Source organism: Coturnix japonica, chromosome 2 (assembly GCF_001577835.2).
Source record: "Coturnix japonica isolate 7356 chromosome 2, Coturnix japonica 2.1, whole genome shotgun sequence".
NCBI classification, from domain to species: domain Eukaryota; kingdom Metazoa; phylum Chordata; class Aves; order Galliformes; family Phasianidae; genus Coturnix; species Coturnix japonica.
This window is the reverse complement of record NC_029517.1, coordinates 31240530-31258843: the sequence shown is the minus strand read 5'-3', so window position 1 is coordinate 31258843 and position 18314 is coordinate 31240530. Positions and strand designations below refer to the sequence as shown.

Sequence of the window (18314 nt, the reverse complement as noted above, 5' to 3'; positions counted from 1 at the left end):
AATAAAATGAGCCAGATCATGTGTAAAAGAAACCCCTATGAAGACGATCCCAGCATACCGTTATAAAGTGAGTATGGCTTCCATTGGAAGGCTCGCGATGCTGATTTGGGGTCATAAAGATAAATGCATCGGAAATTATGAAATAGTATTGATTTCAGACACACTGTGTGTAAAAATAAATGTAGCCCTGCTATGATTTAGGAGCACACGATAGCTGCTGGAGGAGGGCAGTGGCAATCAGGTCTCCTGGCTTCTATTCCTAGCCATGGTGGTGACTCACTCCATGACCTTGTCTCAGCCTGTTGACCTCTGCGTCTGTTTACCCGTGCAGAAGAATAGCAACAACAACAACAAAAAGTAATAAATATCAACTTTGCTGGGGCTGGAACCCTTGGTTAAAAAGGGTTATGCATACAGGCATCACTGACAAACTAAATAAATCATGAATGCATTTCAGATGAGTTCACAGAACATCTCCAGGACAAGGTCTCTTCCATGCAATCCCATTATGTATTTCAGTGCAGCACATACGCTCCTATCTTTAAAACGCCGGGTAGTGTTACACTCTGCAGGATAGATTACAGCACCAAGATTGAGCATTAACATTAACGGGAGCTGAAATGGAGCAGCACGCTGCTAATCATTTACAAACCAATTTTAAAGGTGCTGCAGAGAATTCGTACTTCTGCACATTTACATTCAGAACGTGGCCAGAAATGTCGGTGTGTTTGCATATCAGTGTTAATAAGACTCTCTGCTCGTGTTCCTAAGGGACACCTGTGTAGTTTCCTACTGTGTGACCTGCGAAGGCAGATCACAAACCCCATCAGCCATAACCTCGTATAGAGACACAGCACCACAACGGCCCAAAGAACGAACCGCGCCGCCTCGCCTTTCCCGCCAACCAGCGCCGCCCTTACATCGCCCCGCCTTTTAGGAGCCAATCGGAAGCGCTCTTTGTGGCGCGGCGAGCGGGCGTTTGGCGCAGGGGACTCCCGTAGTGGCGGGGCCGTGGGCGGGCCCTGGTTCCTCGCCGCCCGCTCTGACTGAGCCGGGCCCGGTCGCGGGGTGGCGCCGGCGGCCGCAGCGGCGGGCGAGGAGGGGGGTGTGGCCGGAGAGCGGGGCGGGGCGCGGGGCCGAGCCGTTGGCGGCCGGAGGCGGCGGCGGTTGCGGGAGGAGCGGCGGCGGCCTCGCCATGGTGTTCCTTAAACTCCGCGAGCAGGTGGGTGCGCGGGGCGGCCGCGAGAAAGCACGGCCGCGGGGCGGGGAGCCGCCGTGTGCCGTGCCCGGGCCGGGTCGGGCCTAACAGGTGGCTCCGCTCTCCCCGCCGGGCCGCGCTGTGCTGCGGGGAGGAGCAGGAGCGGCGCCTCGCGGCCGCAGGTGCGGGGTGAGCCGCCCGCTCCGCTCGGCTTTGTTCGGCCGGCGCCCTCTCTTTTGTTCGCCCCCGAAGCGGCGGGCTGCGCTCGGCGCCCCGTCCCACCTATTGTCTGCGGCGCGGTGCGATACAAAGGTGGGAGGGGACGCCCTTGTCGCGCCTCAGCCCCGAAACGTGGCGAGCAACTTGGAGCCGTGTCCTTGCGCACCGCATGAGCACCTGTGCCTACGGATTCGGCGAGGTGCGGCCGGGGCTGTGAGCTCCTGAAACGAGAGGCTGCCTGCTCCGCTCTGCCACAGCTCCAGCTATGAATGAAGCGTGTTGTGCAGTGTTTTCGTTGGGTTTCTCTTTGTGGTTGAATGCAGCTTTCCTACGGAAGGCGGGCTGCTGAAATGAGCGCCGCTCAGCTCGGCTGGGAAATAAGCCCTCCTGGCCAAAGCGAGCGGCACGGCTCTCCTGGAAGTAGCTCTTATGGAATAAGCAGCTGAACCTACACCGTCCCTGCATTAATGTGAGCACGCTGCGCTTCAGAACTTTCCTTTGGGGAAGGATCCCGTATTACTGACCGCTACAACCCCTGTGCTGACAGTCACGTCTATCAGGCTTTTAGTTTCTACGTGTTTACTCTGGTGTGTTGGGAAGTGCTCTGTCACTTCGAGGGCTGAAAGGTAAAAGCAGGAAGGAGGGAGGAGAGCGCTGCTCTTAAAGGGGGAGTGGTTGTTGCAGCAGCTGGATTGCTCCTGAGTGCCTGGAGTCAGTGACTGCAGACCAGAAGCTGTTAAACATGGCAGGAGTTAACAGTAATACTGAAAGATTACAGTAAGGATGTGGTGTTTCTCCCACATAAGGGGTTTAGGAAGTGACTGTCAGCTTGTTTGTATTGTTGCTAATTTTTAACTTCTTTTATTTTGGATGAAGAACTTCAGTTTCAAGTACTATCGAATCGACTGTTTGCTTTCTTAAGAGTTGTTAGGAGTCACGTTGAAGTTATTCTGCTTTGCTGATTGCAGGGAGCTCCTCCAGGTCAGTGCTGTAGCGCAGTGTGCTGCAGAATGTCTTGGCATCGGGATTAATGCTACACTAAGATTCTGATGCCACCTGCTCGTGCTAAAAGCCAGCCTGGTTACTACATGAACGCAAAGGAGTTTATCTTCAGTGCTCCTTGTTTACTTGAAGCACGTACTCCATGCTGCTGTGTTGGTTTAGAATAAAGGAAATAGTCACGTGTGTGTGTAGTCTGTGCGGTGAGTCTTCCCTTCAGTGGTGGCTGTTTGCTTGGGGCAATGTCAAGGCTGCCCTGGGGTTGGCAGTGTTCAGCTAGTACAAAGTGACTGGCAAACTTCCTCCTACATTAGGTTAATAGCTGTCTTTAACAAAAGATCTGATAAATAAAGTGTTACTGGTGTGGAATTTGCTAGACTTGTTTTTTTGTGTGGTTTTTTTCCCCCCCAAATCAATGTCAGTCTGTTGGTTTTGTTCTTTGATGGTCAGGAAGTGCTCTGTATTAATTCAGCGTCAGGTTTTTTGCTGGGGATGGGGGCATACAATCAGCTGAGGTTGTTTGCTTGCTGCTCAGTTGAGATTACTGCAAGTCAGTGTAAAAGCAGCACTGGAGAACTTGTGATGAGGTGAGAAATGCTCTTTCCCAAATGAGCTCACAGGATGGAATCCCTGCTCTGCTTGGAGTTAATTTAATTGACTCAATAGCCTGATAAACAAGACTTTGATCCTGCAGATGCTTAATGTCTTTGTGAAAGTCAAATATTTGGTTATCTTTGCAAGGTGGCTTGATACAGTTAACTTTGAGAAGAAAGGCTTTCTGTGCACTGAGTGAACCTTCTTGGGTTCAAAAGGCAGCCTGTGTTCTCTACAGGTTTGTCACTGCCTGAGCTTTCCTGCTTTTGCATCCTTATGAGCTGGGAGTGTTTCTCTGAGTTCGGGAGTAATTTCTGAAGTGACTTGTTTGCTTTCAAGTGGTGTTATATAAAAAAACCCATAAGCCATAGCTGCAGACATTTAGGTGAAACTAAATTGAGCAGAGTTTGTGCCTGTACTGCTCAGCAGAGAACTGTTTAACTCTGGGTTAGGAAGCACAATCATGATGGAAGCTGGTCACTCTTCTCATGGCTGCTGGTTTGCTGTGTGGTGTCAGACATGTAGCAGTGGATGAAGGAGATGTACAAAGTTCTGTCAGCTCAGGTTAAGCTGCTCAGTGTAGAGATGAAAAATGCAAGTACGTTGTGATTAGGTTGTTTTCTCTTTTGTTTCCTTGCCTTCATACTGTCTTCATTGGCACTTGTATACCAGGTTCTTGTAGGCGCAAAGCTTCTCTAACTACAAAAATGCCAAATGACAGAGGGAGGCTATAAAGAAAGTTGTGTTTCATCTTGAAGCTCTGCAGCTTGCTGATGTTTTATCAGACCTTTTGGAGAGGGGAGAGGAAGAAGTGGCTTGCCTTTGAGTCTTCCTAATGGTGTGCCTTGATCTCTTGTATGCAAGCCCTGTCAGCCCTGCACAGCTGCCTCTGTGCGTCCTCAGGATCAGTTACTCAGTCACACTGTAGGTGTGTTCAATGCTTTCCCACCACAGGTAAATTCCAGCTGATTTTTTTTTTCCTCTTTAATATTGCCACTGTTTGTGGTGAAGGTCATTGGATGGAGCATCGTTACAGTTCACAAACCACCATTTTTTTTTTTCCTTTTAATTTTAATGATGTATTTCCCCCTTTCCATGGATTTTAAGATTATTTTCTATCACTTTTACGGCTTATAATAGTGGGCATTCAAAATGAATATATGTGGGGTTTCTTTGAATATATGTGGGGTTTCTTTGTATAACTTCTAGCCTGTACTTGAGGAGGTGCTTTTATTCCTATAATTCAGATGTGAGTGGAAGGGACCAGAGTATGAACAGGAAATGCATGAGGATATTGGTGACCACTTATCTTGAAAAGTCCTTGAACACTGAGAGTACTGACTTCTTTATGGCTCATTTATATCTTTCTCTTAGCTAAGATGGATCTCGTTCAATTGGCAGTTGAACAAATGTTTGCAGTGTCATAGTGAAGGCTCTGAATGCCTCTATGGTTGCTATTTTCATTACTGCCAGCGTCTTTTGGAGTTCATGCCAAGAATAAATGTCCCAACTAGTTCCTTGTTACGCTGAGGGGAGCAATGGTCTCCTGTGGTGATGAAAAGGAGCTGCGGCTGGAGGGATGGACGCGGTGGGAGTGGGACTGCCTGGTATTGCTCTATGAGTTCTGTTATGGCACGGATTAATGAGATATTTGTTTACGTTATTTGTAGAAGTTCTGTTCAGGTTAGAACGTTATTTAAACCATTACTTCTGAGAGGCTCTTGGAAAGACAGAACCGCTCTTCACACCTTGTCTATTCTCTCATAAATTCTTCCTAAAACTTGCACTGATCTGCTCTGACGTTATACAAGGTAAACTGGGAAGTTGTACTTATCAGGGTACCTTATGCCGGCTGCTAATTCTTGTGTTCCCAGGTTATGAACTTGTGTGTATTGAAAAGATACGTTTCTTTAATTGGTGGAAAACTTTGAGAAGCTGGAACTCAATTTATCTTGTTATTCGAAGCAATTACCAGCTCTTACATTAGGATGTGCTGAGAGAACCTGGTTTACAGTTTGTTCTTATTAGGGGATCAGATTCCTTGATGATAACTTGGGCCCTCCTGACTTGTGACAAAGCAGTTCTTCTCAGCAAGGAAAATAAACTCAGCAAGGAAAAAAAAAAAGGTTGGTGAGAAACAAAGCAAGCCTTGATTCTGCGGTCTGATCCTTGTGGCAGATCCTGTTAGCTGGGTGGCTTTCTGCGAGGGTATAAAGGTCTATTCATGTAGATTGCATCAAAGGTTTGTGATCGTTACTTGGAGGCTAATGGCAGTGGGAAAAAATGAGGGAAGCGTCCTCTGCCTGTGAAGAAGCAACTTCCTTTTGTGTGGAAGCTGATGCTCCCTCTTGGAGACGGAGCACTGCTGACACCCTGTTGTCTGGTGTGGACCGTTAGATTCCCAAATATCTGTCCTTGCTTCCATTCACCGAAATGGACCGTGGATCAAGAGGACTCTGAAATGAAATACCTCTGGTACCATGCGCTCAATAGCCTTTACTTCATCTTTTGGCAGCTGCTTTGTTTTTTAGCTGCTGTCTACATTTTATTTATTTAATATCCATTCAGCTGGGCCTTCCTGAGGTCAAACTAATATTTGATCATTTGTTTCCTTGCTCCTGCCAACTTTTTATTTTGTTCTTACCTCTGTTCCTCTACTCCTATTTCTGGCAATTGAGTGGGAGACTCGTTGCCTTAGTTACAGTGACTAACCATTTCCAAGTTATTTATAATGTTTGCGTTTAAGTACCGTATATCATAATACAAATGGCATACTTCAATAAAGAAAAGATAAACAGCAGTCCATTGCTTAGTGCTTTTGGTGTTGATTCTTGGGGTTTTGTTTTCTTTCTTTGTTGGGGGTTGAGGACAAGTTCTAATCTGGTGTTTGAGGATATATCTGAAATGAGGTGTCTTGGCATTTATCTTTTGTGCAAATGAAAACGGAATCCTAGTACTTATGCTCCAAAACATCAGGCTCTGTTATTATCTCCCTTGCAGTGACAGTAGCGTGCTTGCCAGGCGGTGGCAATATACCTGTTAACCCTGTTAGTTTGGCTGTGATTGTTCAGGCGTTGCTGAGCTATAGAGAAGTAAAGCTCTGCCACATTTTGGTACAAAAACCAGCTCTGATGCAAGGGTGGTGGTACTGAGTAGTTGGGAGAGAAAGGCTGCTGAGGCTGCTGCAGCCAGCTGGGTGGGTGTAGAGAGACAGAAAGGAAACATGGGCAGTGATGGGCAAAATAGTTGGCGTGCAGCATTCCTGCAGATTGAGGAGCTGCTTGTTAGCTGAAGCAGCTAATGACTTCCATAATAGTGGAATCGTCTTTATTGTGGATTGAATGTAATCTTACGTTCTCACTTATTATTACTTATTACATTAAGTAGTCACAGCTACAAACCTGCTGGTCCATATACAAATTGAGTGAAGTAGAACACTGTATGCATGAACTGAAAGCCCACCAGTTTAGGGCAGCCTGGACATGCAAACACTTTTCTCACTGACTTATATTTGAATTTGAGAGTTGTGAAACAAGGGTCTGTGTGTTTTTAAAAGTGAGGGTTTGGGGTAAAACAAATCAGCAACAACAAAAACCCTTTTACTTATGCTTATGTTGATAAACTTGAGAACAGTGTTTACTGGGATGGGGGAGATGAGCATTTCTGCCACTGGGTAGCAAGATAATGCCTCTTGATTGTAAACTGATTCTTATTAAGCCTGTTTGAATGCTTCAGCCCATTTCAGTGCCTTGAACTGCAGTGAAGCTGTCCTAATTGCTTCAGGTTTCCTTACTTTAAAACAGCAAACTGTCACTTAATGACCTCCCTAACTCCAGTGGCTTGCAAGTTAATGTTGGTCATCCCGTAGCCATGCTTGAAGTTCAGGTTTGCTCTTGTTCTGCAGTGAAATCCTACACTTCACTTTGGTTTGCTGCGGAGAAGGAAGTGAGAGTCCATCTGGATTTGAAGAAGTGATGGTAGTACCTTAATGAATGACGTGAGCGGACGCAAGCAAGCAGAGCAAAACGAGAATGAACTTGCCATAGTTAGAGCGCTGAGGCCAAAAGAAGCCTGTTCAGAGCTTACAGAACTTTCAGCAACCATAAAGAGATGAGTGTTTTGTTCCAAGATTTTGTTGTGAGTCTTCTAGCGTTGTTAGCTCTAATGGGGAGGGAGTTGATGCTTCCATTCAGGAGTCGGTCATGGAGTGGCAAGCAGCTCAAGAGCCCACGGATCTGCTCATAGATGAAAGAACCACTTGACAGTAGAACTGGGGGGAAAAAAGAATGCTTTCAGGAGGTTCTGTCGTTATTTATATGCTGATGTAATCTGTAACTAATTCATAATGTAGCCATTTAAATCCATCACTGTAGTCTTGGTTTTCTGTAATGCTGGGGTAATTGACATTCGGTCCTTTCTTGTCTCATCTCTAGGTCATCTGTTTCTGTCTGTTGCTCTTAATAGTAGGCAGGGGGTCTGTGGAAGGTCTGGCTGTCCATCATGGCTACTTGATATCTTTGTCCTTCCTCATATCTCTGTATGGTGTCTTCCTTTTTCTGTACCTCTATTAAAACTTCAGTATCTCACCAGTGTCACCACACAAGGTATTGTTGGTAGGAAGAAAAGCAAAATGATAGCCTTGTTTTTCTGGCTATATTGTTGCCCGTTGTTTTGAATTAGTAGAGTGTCCCAAGTCATGGTATAAATAGACTTCAGAAATAGCATGTAGCTGTAATTCCGTGTCTTGTCTCTTGATCCATTCCTTTGTAACAGCAGACTTTCGTTCAATTCTTTCTGTATTTGCTAAAACGTAAAGATCAATAAAAAGAGTTATTAAGCTTAATATTGTGATGCTGTGCAATCTCTCTGCCAAATTAGAACTCTGTATTGATACTGATAGCTTTCATTTCTTTTTCGTGCCCATCTCAGTTCCAGGAGCAGCATTTTGTTGTACAGCACTGCCCTTTCTGTTGCATTTTTGAATAGTCTTCTTTCATTCGAGGGGATGGTTTTCAGTATTAAGGGGGAACTTGCAGAAGAGCTGTTTATCTTCTCACTTCCCTGACACCTGCAATGTTACAAATGCTATTACTGACTTGCATCATTCCTAATCCAGTAGTAACCACCTGTTTATCAAATTTGTACTTTTAGAAGGGTAAATCTAGCTGCAAAAATAAGGCAAGGCTGCATGCAACGCTTAACAAGACAGAATTACTTGAAAAATGATATTCTTTGTAGTTTACATTTCAGCAGTTCAGTTGCAGGTTTGCCTGGAAGCTCAATAAAATTCCTGCACACCACATACGTGTTAAATTGGTTTTAGTAATCATTAAAGTATTATACATATTTCATAGGTTATTACAGAATAAATTCCGGCATCTAAGCTGAAATATCGTAATTCCTGATTCTGTACCCATGGGTAGTTGCAAAATTTTGTAGAAACATCAGCTTGACAGTTAAAAACATTCATTCCATCTCAGTATTTCAACATAAGCCACACCTGTAGGGCACTGTTTCCATTGCAGTGACTGAAGAAATGACCGTAGGCATTTAGGATACTGCATTGGTTTCCTGTGTCAACACCCGACCCTCGGCCTCGGGGAGCACTAAGATACATTTCCTTCTATGACATTCTTCCATGGAACTTACATAAGAGGAAGAAATATTATCTGTGAGAGTGCTAGGAAGAATGGCAGTGCCAGCAGTGTCTGGGAATGGGCCGCCTGCCATCCTGCCATTAGCAGTGCCATCTCCTGCTCACTGGAGGTGTCGCAGAGTCACGTTGGAGGTGCGGCTCAGCAGAGACCTGGCTGTGTGCCCCTCCAAATGACCAGAAATAAATCCCTGGGCTTGGAGCTGTGTTGTGCACCAACAGTCAGTTACAGCTGGAGGAACCCAAAGATGGAATGGATGTATCTGTGGAAAGATCTCTGCTCCATTGCAGACCTCTGAGGAGGTCTATACTCCATAGGAGTCCTTGGGTCTTTTTTTAAATGTATGATGGCTACAGTGCCCGTCAATGTTTCCCTTATGTTGCTTGATGCCGCTTGCTCAAGTAGGATGGGTAATTGAAGAAAAATATAAGTAAATGTGGAATTGTGGGGATGGTGTGACCTGAGGATTTCATTAGCTGTTGCAAGAGGCGAGCACAGCACGGCTGTGAAGTGGAGCAGTGGCACAAAGTGCCTGTTGAAATTGCCAGACTCACCTGGAACACAACACATCACAGAATTGTAGGGGTTGGAAGGGACCTCTAGAGATCATCGAGTCCAACCCCCCTGCCAAAGCAGGCTCCCTACACCATGTCACACAGGAAGGCGTCCAGGCGGGTCTTGAATATCTCCAGAGAAGGAGACTCCACCACCTCCCTGGGCAGCCTGTTCCAGTGCTCCGTCACCCTCACTGTAAAGAAGTTCTTGCACACATTCGTGCGGAACTTCCCATGCTGTAGTTTCATCCCATTACCCCTAGTCCTGTCCCCACGCACTACTGAAAAGAGACCAGCCTCACCACTATGGCTCCCACACCTCAGGTATTTATAAACCTGGATCAAGTCCCCTCTCTGCCTTCTTTTCTCAAGGCTAAACAGACCCAGTTCCTAAGTCTCTCCTCATAGGGGAGATGCTCCAGGCCCTTCACCATCTTAGTGGCCCTCCGCTGGACTCTTTCCAAGAGATCCCTGTCTTTTTTGTACTGGGGAGCCCAGAACTGGACACAATATTCTAGATGAGGCCTCACCAGGGCAGAGTAGAGGGGGAGGATCACCTCCTTCGACCTGCTGGACATGCTCATTTTAATACACCCCAGTATGCCATTGGCTTTTTTGGCTACAAGGGCACACTGCTGGCTCATGGTTAATCTGTCGTCCACCAGGACACCCAGGTCCCTCTCAGCAGAGCTCCTCTCCATCAGGTCATCCCCCAGCCTGTACTGGTGCATGCAATTATTTCTACCCAGGTCCAAGACTCTACACTTGCTTTTGTTAAACCTCATCCGGTTTCTTACTGCCCAGCTCTCCAGCCTGTCCAGGTCTCGCTGAATGGCAGCACAGCCTTCAGGCGTGTCAGCCAATCCTCCCAACTAATGTGTGACTCCTCCCAACATTGTGTGACTGCATTGCAAGCCGTGTTTGGTTGCTGTGTATTTGCACTGTCTTGTCTTACTGCTGATAGTAACAATGATAATGAGTAGCAACAAGCAGGGCTCAGCACAGACAAGAAACGTGAGGATAGGTTTGCTTATAGAATCATAGAATAGCTTGGGTTTAGGAGGGACCTTAGAGTCCATCTAGTTCAGGTCCCCATCCAACGTGGCCTTGAGTGTCTCTGGGGATGGTGCATCCACAGCTTATCCGGGCAGCTCTGCCAGTGCATCGCTGCCCTCTTAGTAAATAACTTATTTCTAATATCTAATCTAAATTTCCCCTCTTTTAGTTTAAAGCCATTTTCCCTCATCCTATCACTCTCAGACAGCATAAAAAGTCAGTCTCCCTCTTGTTTATAATAAGCTTCCTCTGAGTATTGGAAGACTTCAGTGAGGACTCCCTGCAGCCTTCTCTTCTCCAGGCTGAACAAGCCCAGCTACCTCAGTCTGTCCCTGTAGAAGTGCTTCAGCCCTCTGATCATCCTCATGGCCATTAAAAGCCCAAACTGCTGATTATGCAGCTTGGAAATTATCTACCTCAGTGAAGGTGAACATCTTCAGGTGACAGATAGGAGATGGAAATCGGATACTTGCTGGTGTAGGGAAGGCCATTGTGTGGCATGGAGGAATGGAATATATTACTTGAATGAACCCTAATCTTTAAAGCTGGGTGAAAGGAAACACATTTCCTAATGTAGGTGAAATGTAATGACATGCTTCTCCCTTGTTTGTTTTGTTGATTTTTTTTCTCCCATTAGCAAAGTCTCTAACAATAATGATTGAAACTTGCTTGGCTTCTAATCTTTTCCCAAAGGCCATATATGATTTGATATTTGGTTGCAGCTGAGCTTGAGCAGTTGCCTCTGCTTTTCCTCTGCAGAGTGGTGAGAAGGGAGGGGAGGAATTGATTACTTTGGTTAGCATGGACTGCAAAGTTCCCTCACAGAAACTGTATGGACAGAAAGCCCTTCAGCTTCTATCATCCCTTATGTGCTTCTGTGAGCAGCTCTGCTAGTTCTTGGACACTGTCCAGTGACAGCTTTGAGTCACGCCTGTTGTGACTAGTGATTCCCATATCTCCCAGCACAGAGGTACATGCTAAGAGCAGGGGAATATCAAGTCAGAAAATATGCAGCTAGAAAAATGAGTAAGTTGAGATAAGCTAAAGTAGCAACTGGTCACTTCTCTACAAATAATCAATTAAGCCAGGTTGCATGTTACATAAATATTTTTGTCAGCAATGAAGAGGGCATTTAAGATCACCGTTATTGAAAACCTTGCCATGATGGACAGTTTCTCACTTCATTCTGTTTCCCGATTTGATCCCAGTACAAAGCTGTTTAGTTCAGTTGGTTGTGGTTGAGGCTGTTCATGCATAAATTCTTGTTTAGTTTTATGGAATAAACAGCGATGAAACTACAGAACTTAGTTTTAGGGAAAAAAAATGGGCACATCGTCTTGCCTAAGAGTCCTGTTGCAAATTCTCCTAGATTTTCTTTGTAAGTTTAGTGTGTGAGGATGGCATAATTTGAGAAAAATGTTTGTTATACTCAAATAAATGAAAGTTACTGAATGTGTGCAAAGCATTGAGAATACTTGTGTTATGGGACTATTCATGTAAAGCCAGGTAAAAACAAGTTCCAACATTACAAATGACATTTGTGCTAAGATTTTCTGCTGATCTGTACTTAATGTCCCGTATTTTACCCCATACTGAGTACTTTCTGTTGTGCTTTTGTATTAGATTGTACTACAGTTCTTGATGATAAGACTAGACAAAAGGTTAATCTGTTTTCAGTGTGGTTTACTGGCTTGGATTGTGGGAACACTGAGGGAGTGTTCTGCTTGAGGATGTAAAGAGCAGGACAAGGCAAACTTAGGATTTACAAGTTACATTAGGAAAATACACGGATGTAACCTATTAAGATCTAAAAATAATATCTATTGGTATTCAAACAATTCAAAAATAATATTGGAGTCATGTTTATTTGCTGCCAGAAAGTTGAATTTGAAGTGCTTCACTAACAGCAATCATGAGCAAAGCCCTTAAAGCAAGTTGGAGCGAGAGTGCAGTTTGAAAGCAGCAGTAGACAACAGTAGTCTCTTGGAACAAATGGTGTTTTATTTACAGTTACTTCTCTTACTGGCTTTGTTGAGCATTGAAAACCAGAAGCTGAGGAAGTGAACAGTTTGTCTTATAAAGCAAAGGCTGACAGAGTTGTGTTAATCCTAAAACTTGGGTGGACTTGATCACTAACCACAAGTGATAACAGCTTTTTAATAAAACAACTCTATAGTAATTCCTTCGTACAATATCTGCTCAAATCAGGATGTTTTTGGAAACTTCTTAATTAGTGGCATGCATAACTGAAACAACTTCAAATGGTTTGTTTTAACCTCGTGTATTTATTAAATGCCCTGACAGAGTCATGAATCAAGTACAAGTACAGTGCAAGTAATAAAAGCTAATCAATTAGCACATCTTAGTTGTTATTTCATGTTATTTAAACACATCCAAAAGGCAAAACTACAAAACAAAACATGGTGTTCTACTACTTGGTCTACTACTACTTTTCCAACACGTTTCTGCCTGTGTTTAGATGAAGGGCAGACCCAGTCAGACCAATCCACTGTCTTGCTCTGACGAAGCATCAGCATTAGAGAGGTTAGCCTGGGCAGTGAAGGAATCGGTGTATTCTGACTTAAGTAAGAAGTACTTAGTCATAACTTCTTGCCTCCTCCTTGTGGATGGATTGAAGCTCTCTAGGACTGAGGGTGGAGAAATTGTTGTGGCATTGCTTTGCTGCTATAGAGAGGTGTGGTGCATTCACTGGAATATTCATTTTGTAGGTTTCTTCTTTGGTCTCTGACTTAGATAGTAGTCACCCTTTGGTTCTGTGTTTGTAAAGTCTTTTTCTTTCCCCAGTCTTGCTCTCCACCTCTGAAGAACTGAAAACCTTGAATTTGCATGTGGCACAATTCTCTTTGGATTCATGTCTGTCAAGTTAAAATCCAACTGTACATAGGTTTTTGGAGATAATCAAATGTACTTTGGAAGTGAATTCTGCTCAGTTAACAAAATAAGTTAACTATAAATGAGCAAGGTCTGCTGTTTTTTTTGTTGTTTTTTTTTTTTTTTTTGAGGAAAAAAAAAAAGTTGTGAAGTGTATGGGAATATTCTTGGCATTTCCCACTGAATCACACTGACTTGAGTAATGTAAATCATACGCTATGCTCAGATGTTTGATCTGTCATTGCCTGGTTTGGGCCTCTTCTGAGGTGGAGTGCTGCTACATCTGTACTCTGAAACTGTGCCTCTGGATCTGCTGATCTGCCCTTTGTTGGAGCTTGTATTTCAAGGAAATAAAAGCTATAGATCATCGAGCTGTATCAGGATCTTAGGTGTTTAATTCAATTAAATTTATTTGGAAGAGAAAGTGTTGATTCTGACTCTTGTTGTATCCCTCCTTAAAGCCCTGTTTTTGTCCTATAGCAGTAGTCTGTAGGCAGATAAGAATGAAAAAGTCATGTGCATTCACAGTGCTGGGAATGTTTGTGTGAAGTTGCAGACTCTCAGAGTCTATTCAAATTGCTGCTTATTCCACAGATTCTGTCTTAACCCCCCATCCCCCTACACACACACACACACACTGCGTTTCTAGATGACCTTTGAAGACATAGTCAATAGGATTCAGAAGGTCTGGGTAGTAGAGAAATGACTGTAAAGCTCTGTTATTCGCTGTGTCATAACACTTCCACACTAAATTCTGATGATTAAGTACAAGATTCCCTCAGTAACTGCAGCGCTGTTGTCCTCTGAGTACTATTGATGGGCCTAGCAGGTACCTAAACATGCACTACTCTTTTCTGCTCTATCCAATACTGATTTTTAATGGTTGTTTTTCCCTGGATGTTCCAAAATGTGATCAATCACTACCTACCAGAAAGTGTTCCGTATTAATTACCTGAGGAATTTTTAACTCTTCCTTGGTGTAAATCCTCTTGTGCTTCAAGCAGTAAGATTTCTGCAAAGCCAAACTGTAATCTTCAAGGGGTGATTTGCTGTGGCCAGAAGTGGTTATCAGCTTGCAACTTTGGATCCATGTCTCTGAAACCGTGTTTTCTTCTCCTGTTTTAGTGTGTCTGAACATCACTTCTTGAACTGTACTGACTTCTCTGAATGTGATGAGTGACAGTTAGGCCGCAGAGCATTGCTCTTTTCTGATCTTACTAAAGTAGTTTTGAACAGTAGCTGTGGGCTCTAAGCGGTCCCTCCTGGCTGGGAGTGTTCTTGATGGGTTGATTTATGTATGAACTGTGGTGACTCATAGCACGCTTCCTTATTTTTATCCAGATAATTACCTTGCTAAAAGATGTGCGAAATGCTATTTAAAGATTTGTTCCTTCAGCTTAAGAAGCGGTGCTATTGTCTGTCTTTTGATTTGTCCTCTATCGTTTGCATCAGATCAAAATTCATTCTCTGCTTGCCTTCCTTTTTTTTCTAAACTGTTATGAAGTATTTGCTAGAAAGCATTGTAAAAAGCAAAACTGAGGGCCATTCAAATGATATCTGAGCTGCAGTAGGTGGTGGTTTGTTTGGTTTGGTTTTGTTTTTAAACAATTGAAAAGAAAAAAGGCTGTGTCCTTCCCAGGTATAAAAAGTTGTAAAGCTGATAGGCTTTCTGTACAGCTATTGTTCTAAGAGATACATGCGCACACACTGAAATAACATAACATGTAGGTAAAGGCTTCCGGGATCTCTTGAGGATCTTGATCCCTTTCTGCCTTAGTTATTTTTCATTTTTAATATTGGTTTGAACATCAGAGGATCAACATGTGTTTTCACTTAAGTCTTTTGGGATGCTTCATGGACTTGCAGTCTATTGCCAAGCTCGCAGATTCATTGTTTTACCTCTTGTGCTGTGCCAGGGAGCTGTTCAAGCTCCGCTTTCTTTTTTTTATTTTCCTGGATAGCAGATAATTAAATGGGATTCAACAGCAGAACAGCGTGCTCTTAAATCTATTTTTGCATCTACTTTTATTTAAAAATCATATGATCTTTGCCATGATCTCTGGCAGTTCTGCTGATTCATAGTGGAACAGTTTGAGTTTCCATTTCGTTTCTCTGTGAAGCTCTTTGGAGCAGGTGTCCTTGATAAGTAGGTAAAGTCATTCAGGAAATGGTACGACAGCATCCTTCCGTTCATTCACCCCCTCTGCAATCAACTTGGCTCACAGCTGGACATAAGTAATAATGATTCTAGTTTTACATTCATCTACCTGCTTGTGAACTGTGATTACTGAGGGCAGATACCCAAGTGAGTTCGCTGCTGCTGCTAAACCTGATGGGAATTGCAAGTGCTATAAATACGACCTGCAAAATGATCTGAAATAGCATGCCTGATTTTAACAGAGGAAAAAGCTAGAGGATCAAGTGAATAGTAATGAGCAGGTCAGATTTCTTTTAAAGATTAAAAATATAAATCAAATCTTTGTTAGTTATATGAAGGCATGGAAACTAGGAGGAAGTGAGACACTGTATTAAATTTATTGTAGATTTTGTGCTTCTTAAAGCTATGAATAAATATGATCAGACCATCACAACAGTTTTGGAACAGCAGATGGGTGTCTCTTCCCCTCTCCCAGCTCTTGGGATACACAGGAATGTCTTTGGGAGAACTTGGTGCACCGGTCTAAATGCAGCCATCAGGAATAAGCTTTGTTTGTTCTAGGCTGAATTGTTCTTTATCGTCATTCTGGTCTGAAATAAAAGATGGTGAGTGGCACTTTAGGCAGCTTAATCTGTTGATCTGCATCTCCTGAGATCCAAAATAAAGCTTAGTTTTGTGTTTTTATTAGAACAAAAATAATGCTGTTAAATTCTGCCTTCCACATTCTTCAGGTTTACTAGTCTTCTGAAAAGAAAAAGGAAAGAACTGTGCACATTATTCCAGTATTTTTTAACTTTTTGTTTATAAGCCTTTACTCTGTAGTTATCGATGCCATGAATTCTGTTCTGCCATCCGCACTCCTGTGCTTCGGGGATGACACCTTGGTGCCACGGTTCTGTGGTACATAGCAGGTGCTTTGTCATTTGCCTTCCCTTGCTTCTGTTGTGAGTCATCCTTTTGGGTGAGATTTCCTTTCCCCTCGCTGGGCTGAGTCTTGCACTACATTTGAGATCCTCATTCCTTTTGATGTGGTTACTGTGCTCACTGCTGCTCAGCACAACGCGATGTAGATGACTGCTTGCCCATGTGGATTCTGCTTTTGCTTTACCCCGGTGCATTTTGTCTTGCCTTTGTAACAAATGATTATCTAAACAGCATCTCTTTGAGTTGTTGATGCTCCTGAATGAATTCTTGCTAACACCTATTTACTTTCCATGTCTACTGTCTTTTTCATTTTTCTATGGGATAGATGTATTCAAGTGAAGCACAGCATTAATCTGCCGGTGCAATATTGTTATACCCAACTCTGTAGGTGTTTTTAGATTACTGGGTAGAATTCTACGAATACAGTTTCAGTGAATCAAGCATTCAGCATCTCTTATAGTGGATAGTCCTCAAATCGGTATCTCTTTGTCTGCTCCCCAACTTAAATGCCTTTGTAGCTTTATGAACTGAGTGTCACGTCGCTGTTTGATTCCAGTGCTATCTCGCCAGACTCCCCTTTGAATGTGAGTACAGATGGTGTGACTCATTTACACTCGGCCTGAACAGGCCAGGTGCTTAGCGCCAGGCGGGTGCTTCTGAGTCCTGTGAAAAGGATGGTGTTTCCCTCCCCCCAACCCTCACTAGAATTATTTTCTTGTAATTCAATCTTGTTTTAGCTGACCTTCTTTTATAAATTGTGCACGCATTCCTTTTTATTTATTTTTTCCTGCATAGCAGTAGGAAGAGAAAGGGAGACTTCAGAACTTGTCTTTGTGGTTTGGCTGGAGTTATTATCTTTATAGCTATAGGAGATGGCCAGGGAGTTGAAGGCACCCTTGGCATTGGGCAGTGAAGGGGAAGCAAGAACGTGAACAGAGCTGGTGTGTGCTGAAGAGCCACACTCATTCAGCTTGCTGTAGTTCTTCCTGTTGCTTTAGTAAGAATAATTTCCTATTTTAAACTTAAATTCTTTGTTTCAGAGATCATGTATTAGAATAACAGTATCAGTTTGTGCACGGTATGAAATATGTAAACTCTTAGAATCATAGAATAGAATCATAGAATCACCAAGGTTGGAAAAGACCTAAAAGATCATCCAGTCCAACCATTCACCTATTACCAACAGCTCCCACTAAACCATGTCCCTCAATACAACATCCAGTCACTCCTTGAACACCTCCAGGGTCAGTGACTCCCACCACCTCCCTGGGCAGCCCATTCCAGTGCCTGACCACCCTTTCTGAGAATGTAGAGTACAAGTAACACAAAATAAAGCTTTTCATCTTGTGGTTACAGGAGTAAATCATGATTGTTTGTACAGGTCTGTAGATAAAGGTGGGTTTGAGGGAAAAAGGTGGGTATCCTGGTAGTGTTACCCTTGTGGTAATGAGCTCTTGCTGCATCAGTAATTAGGGGATGTTTGTTCTCATTACATCTTCTTTCTGCTCCAATAGCAGTTGTTTTAAACATCTTTGGATGCTTTTGTTGAATTACTTAATCTGTTTTCTACCTTTCCTTAATGTGTGTGTGTGTGGGGGGGGGGGGGGGGGAGGGTGTTGTTTTTTGTTTTGTTTTTTTTAATGGGTAAAAACTCAGTTTTGGTTAATTGTCAGGACTGCACTAGCTCTGCTTTTTGGATGTTTGCTGTGCATGGTGCTGCCTTTCATGTGTAGTGCTGGCAGCAGTTTGTGATGAAAGAGATACTGCTATGGGAAGTTTAAGTCTGTGATGAGTTTCTGCATGCTGTTAGGCCTTTTCAGACAGTGCAGTGAGAAGACAAGCTCCAAACCAGTGGCGACTCTGTACCCTGGCCTTGTTTAGAGTGGCTGAGCAGTGGTGCTTCTGGTGGCAGCCTGGTACTTGCAGCTGCTTGAGAGCCCACTTCAGCAACATCTGGCCATTTCCGTGGGGTATCACAGAATCACAGAATGACCCGGGTTGGAAGGGACCTCAAGGATCGTGTAGTTCCAACCCCCCTGCCTGGCAGGGCCACCAAACATACACAT

At 43.7% G+C, this 18314-nt stretch overlaps 1 protein-coding gene across 1 annotated transcript in view; it reads left to right on the top strand.

Moving 5' to 3' along the window:
- Nucleotides 1–1123: 1123 nt before the first annotated feature.
- Nucleotides 1124–18314, top strand: part of ANKRD28 (ankyrin repeat domain 28) — a 98321-nt gene continuing 81130 nt past the window's right edge. Inside the window, exon 1 of the mRNA XM_015853704.2 lies at nt 1124–1222. Coding sequence (XP_015709190.1) covers nt 1196–1222 — 27 coding nt within the window. The 5' untranslated portion in view covers nt 1124–1195. The remainder of the gene's footprint in view (nt 1223–18314) is intronic.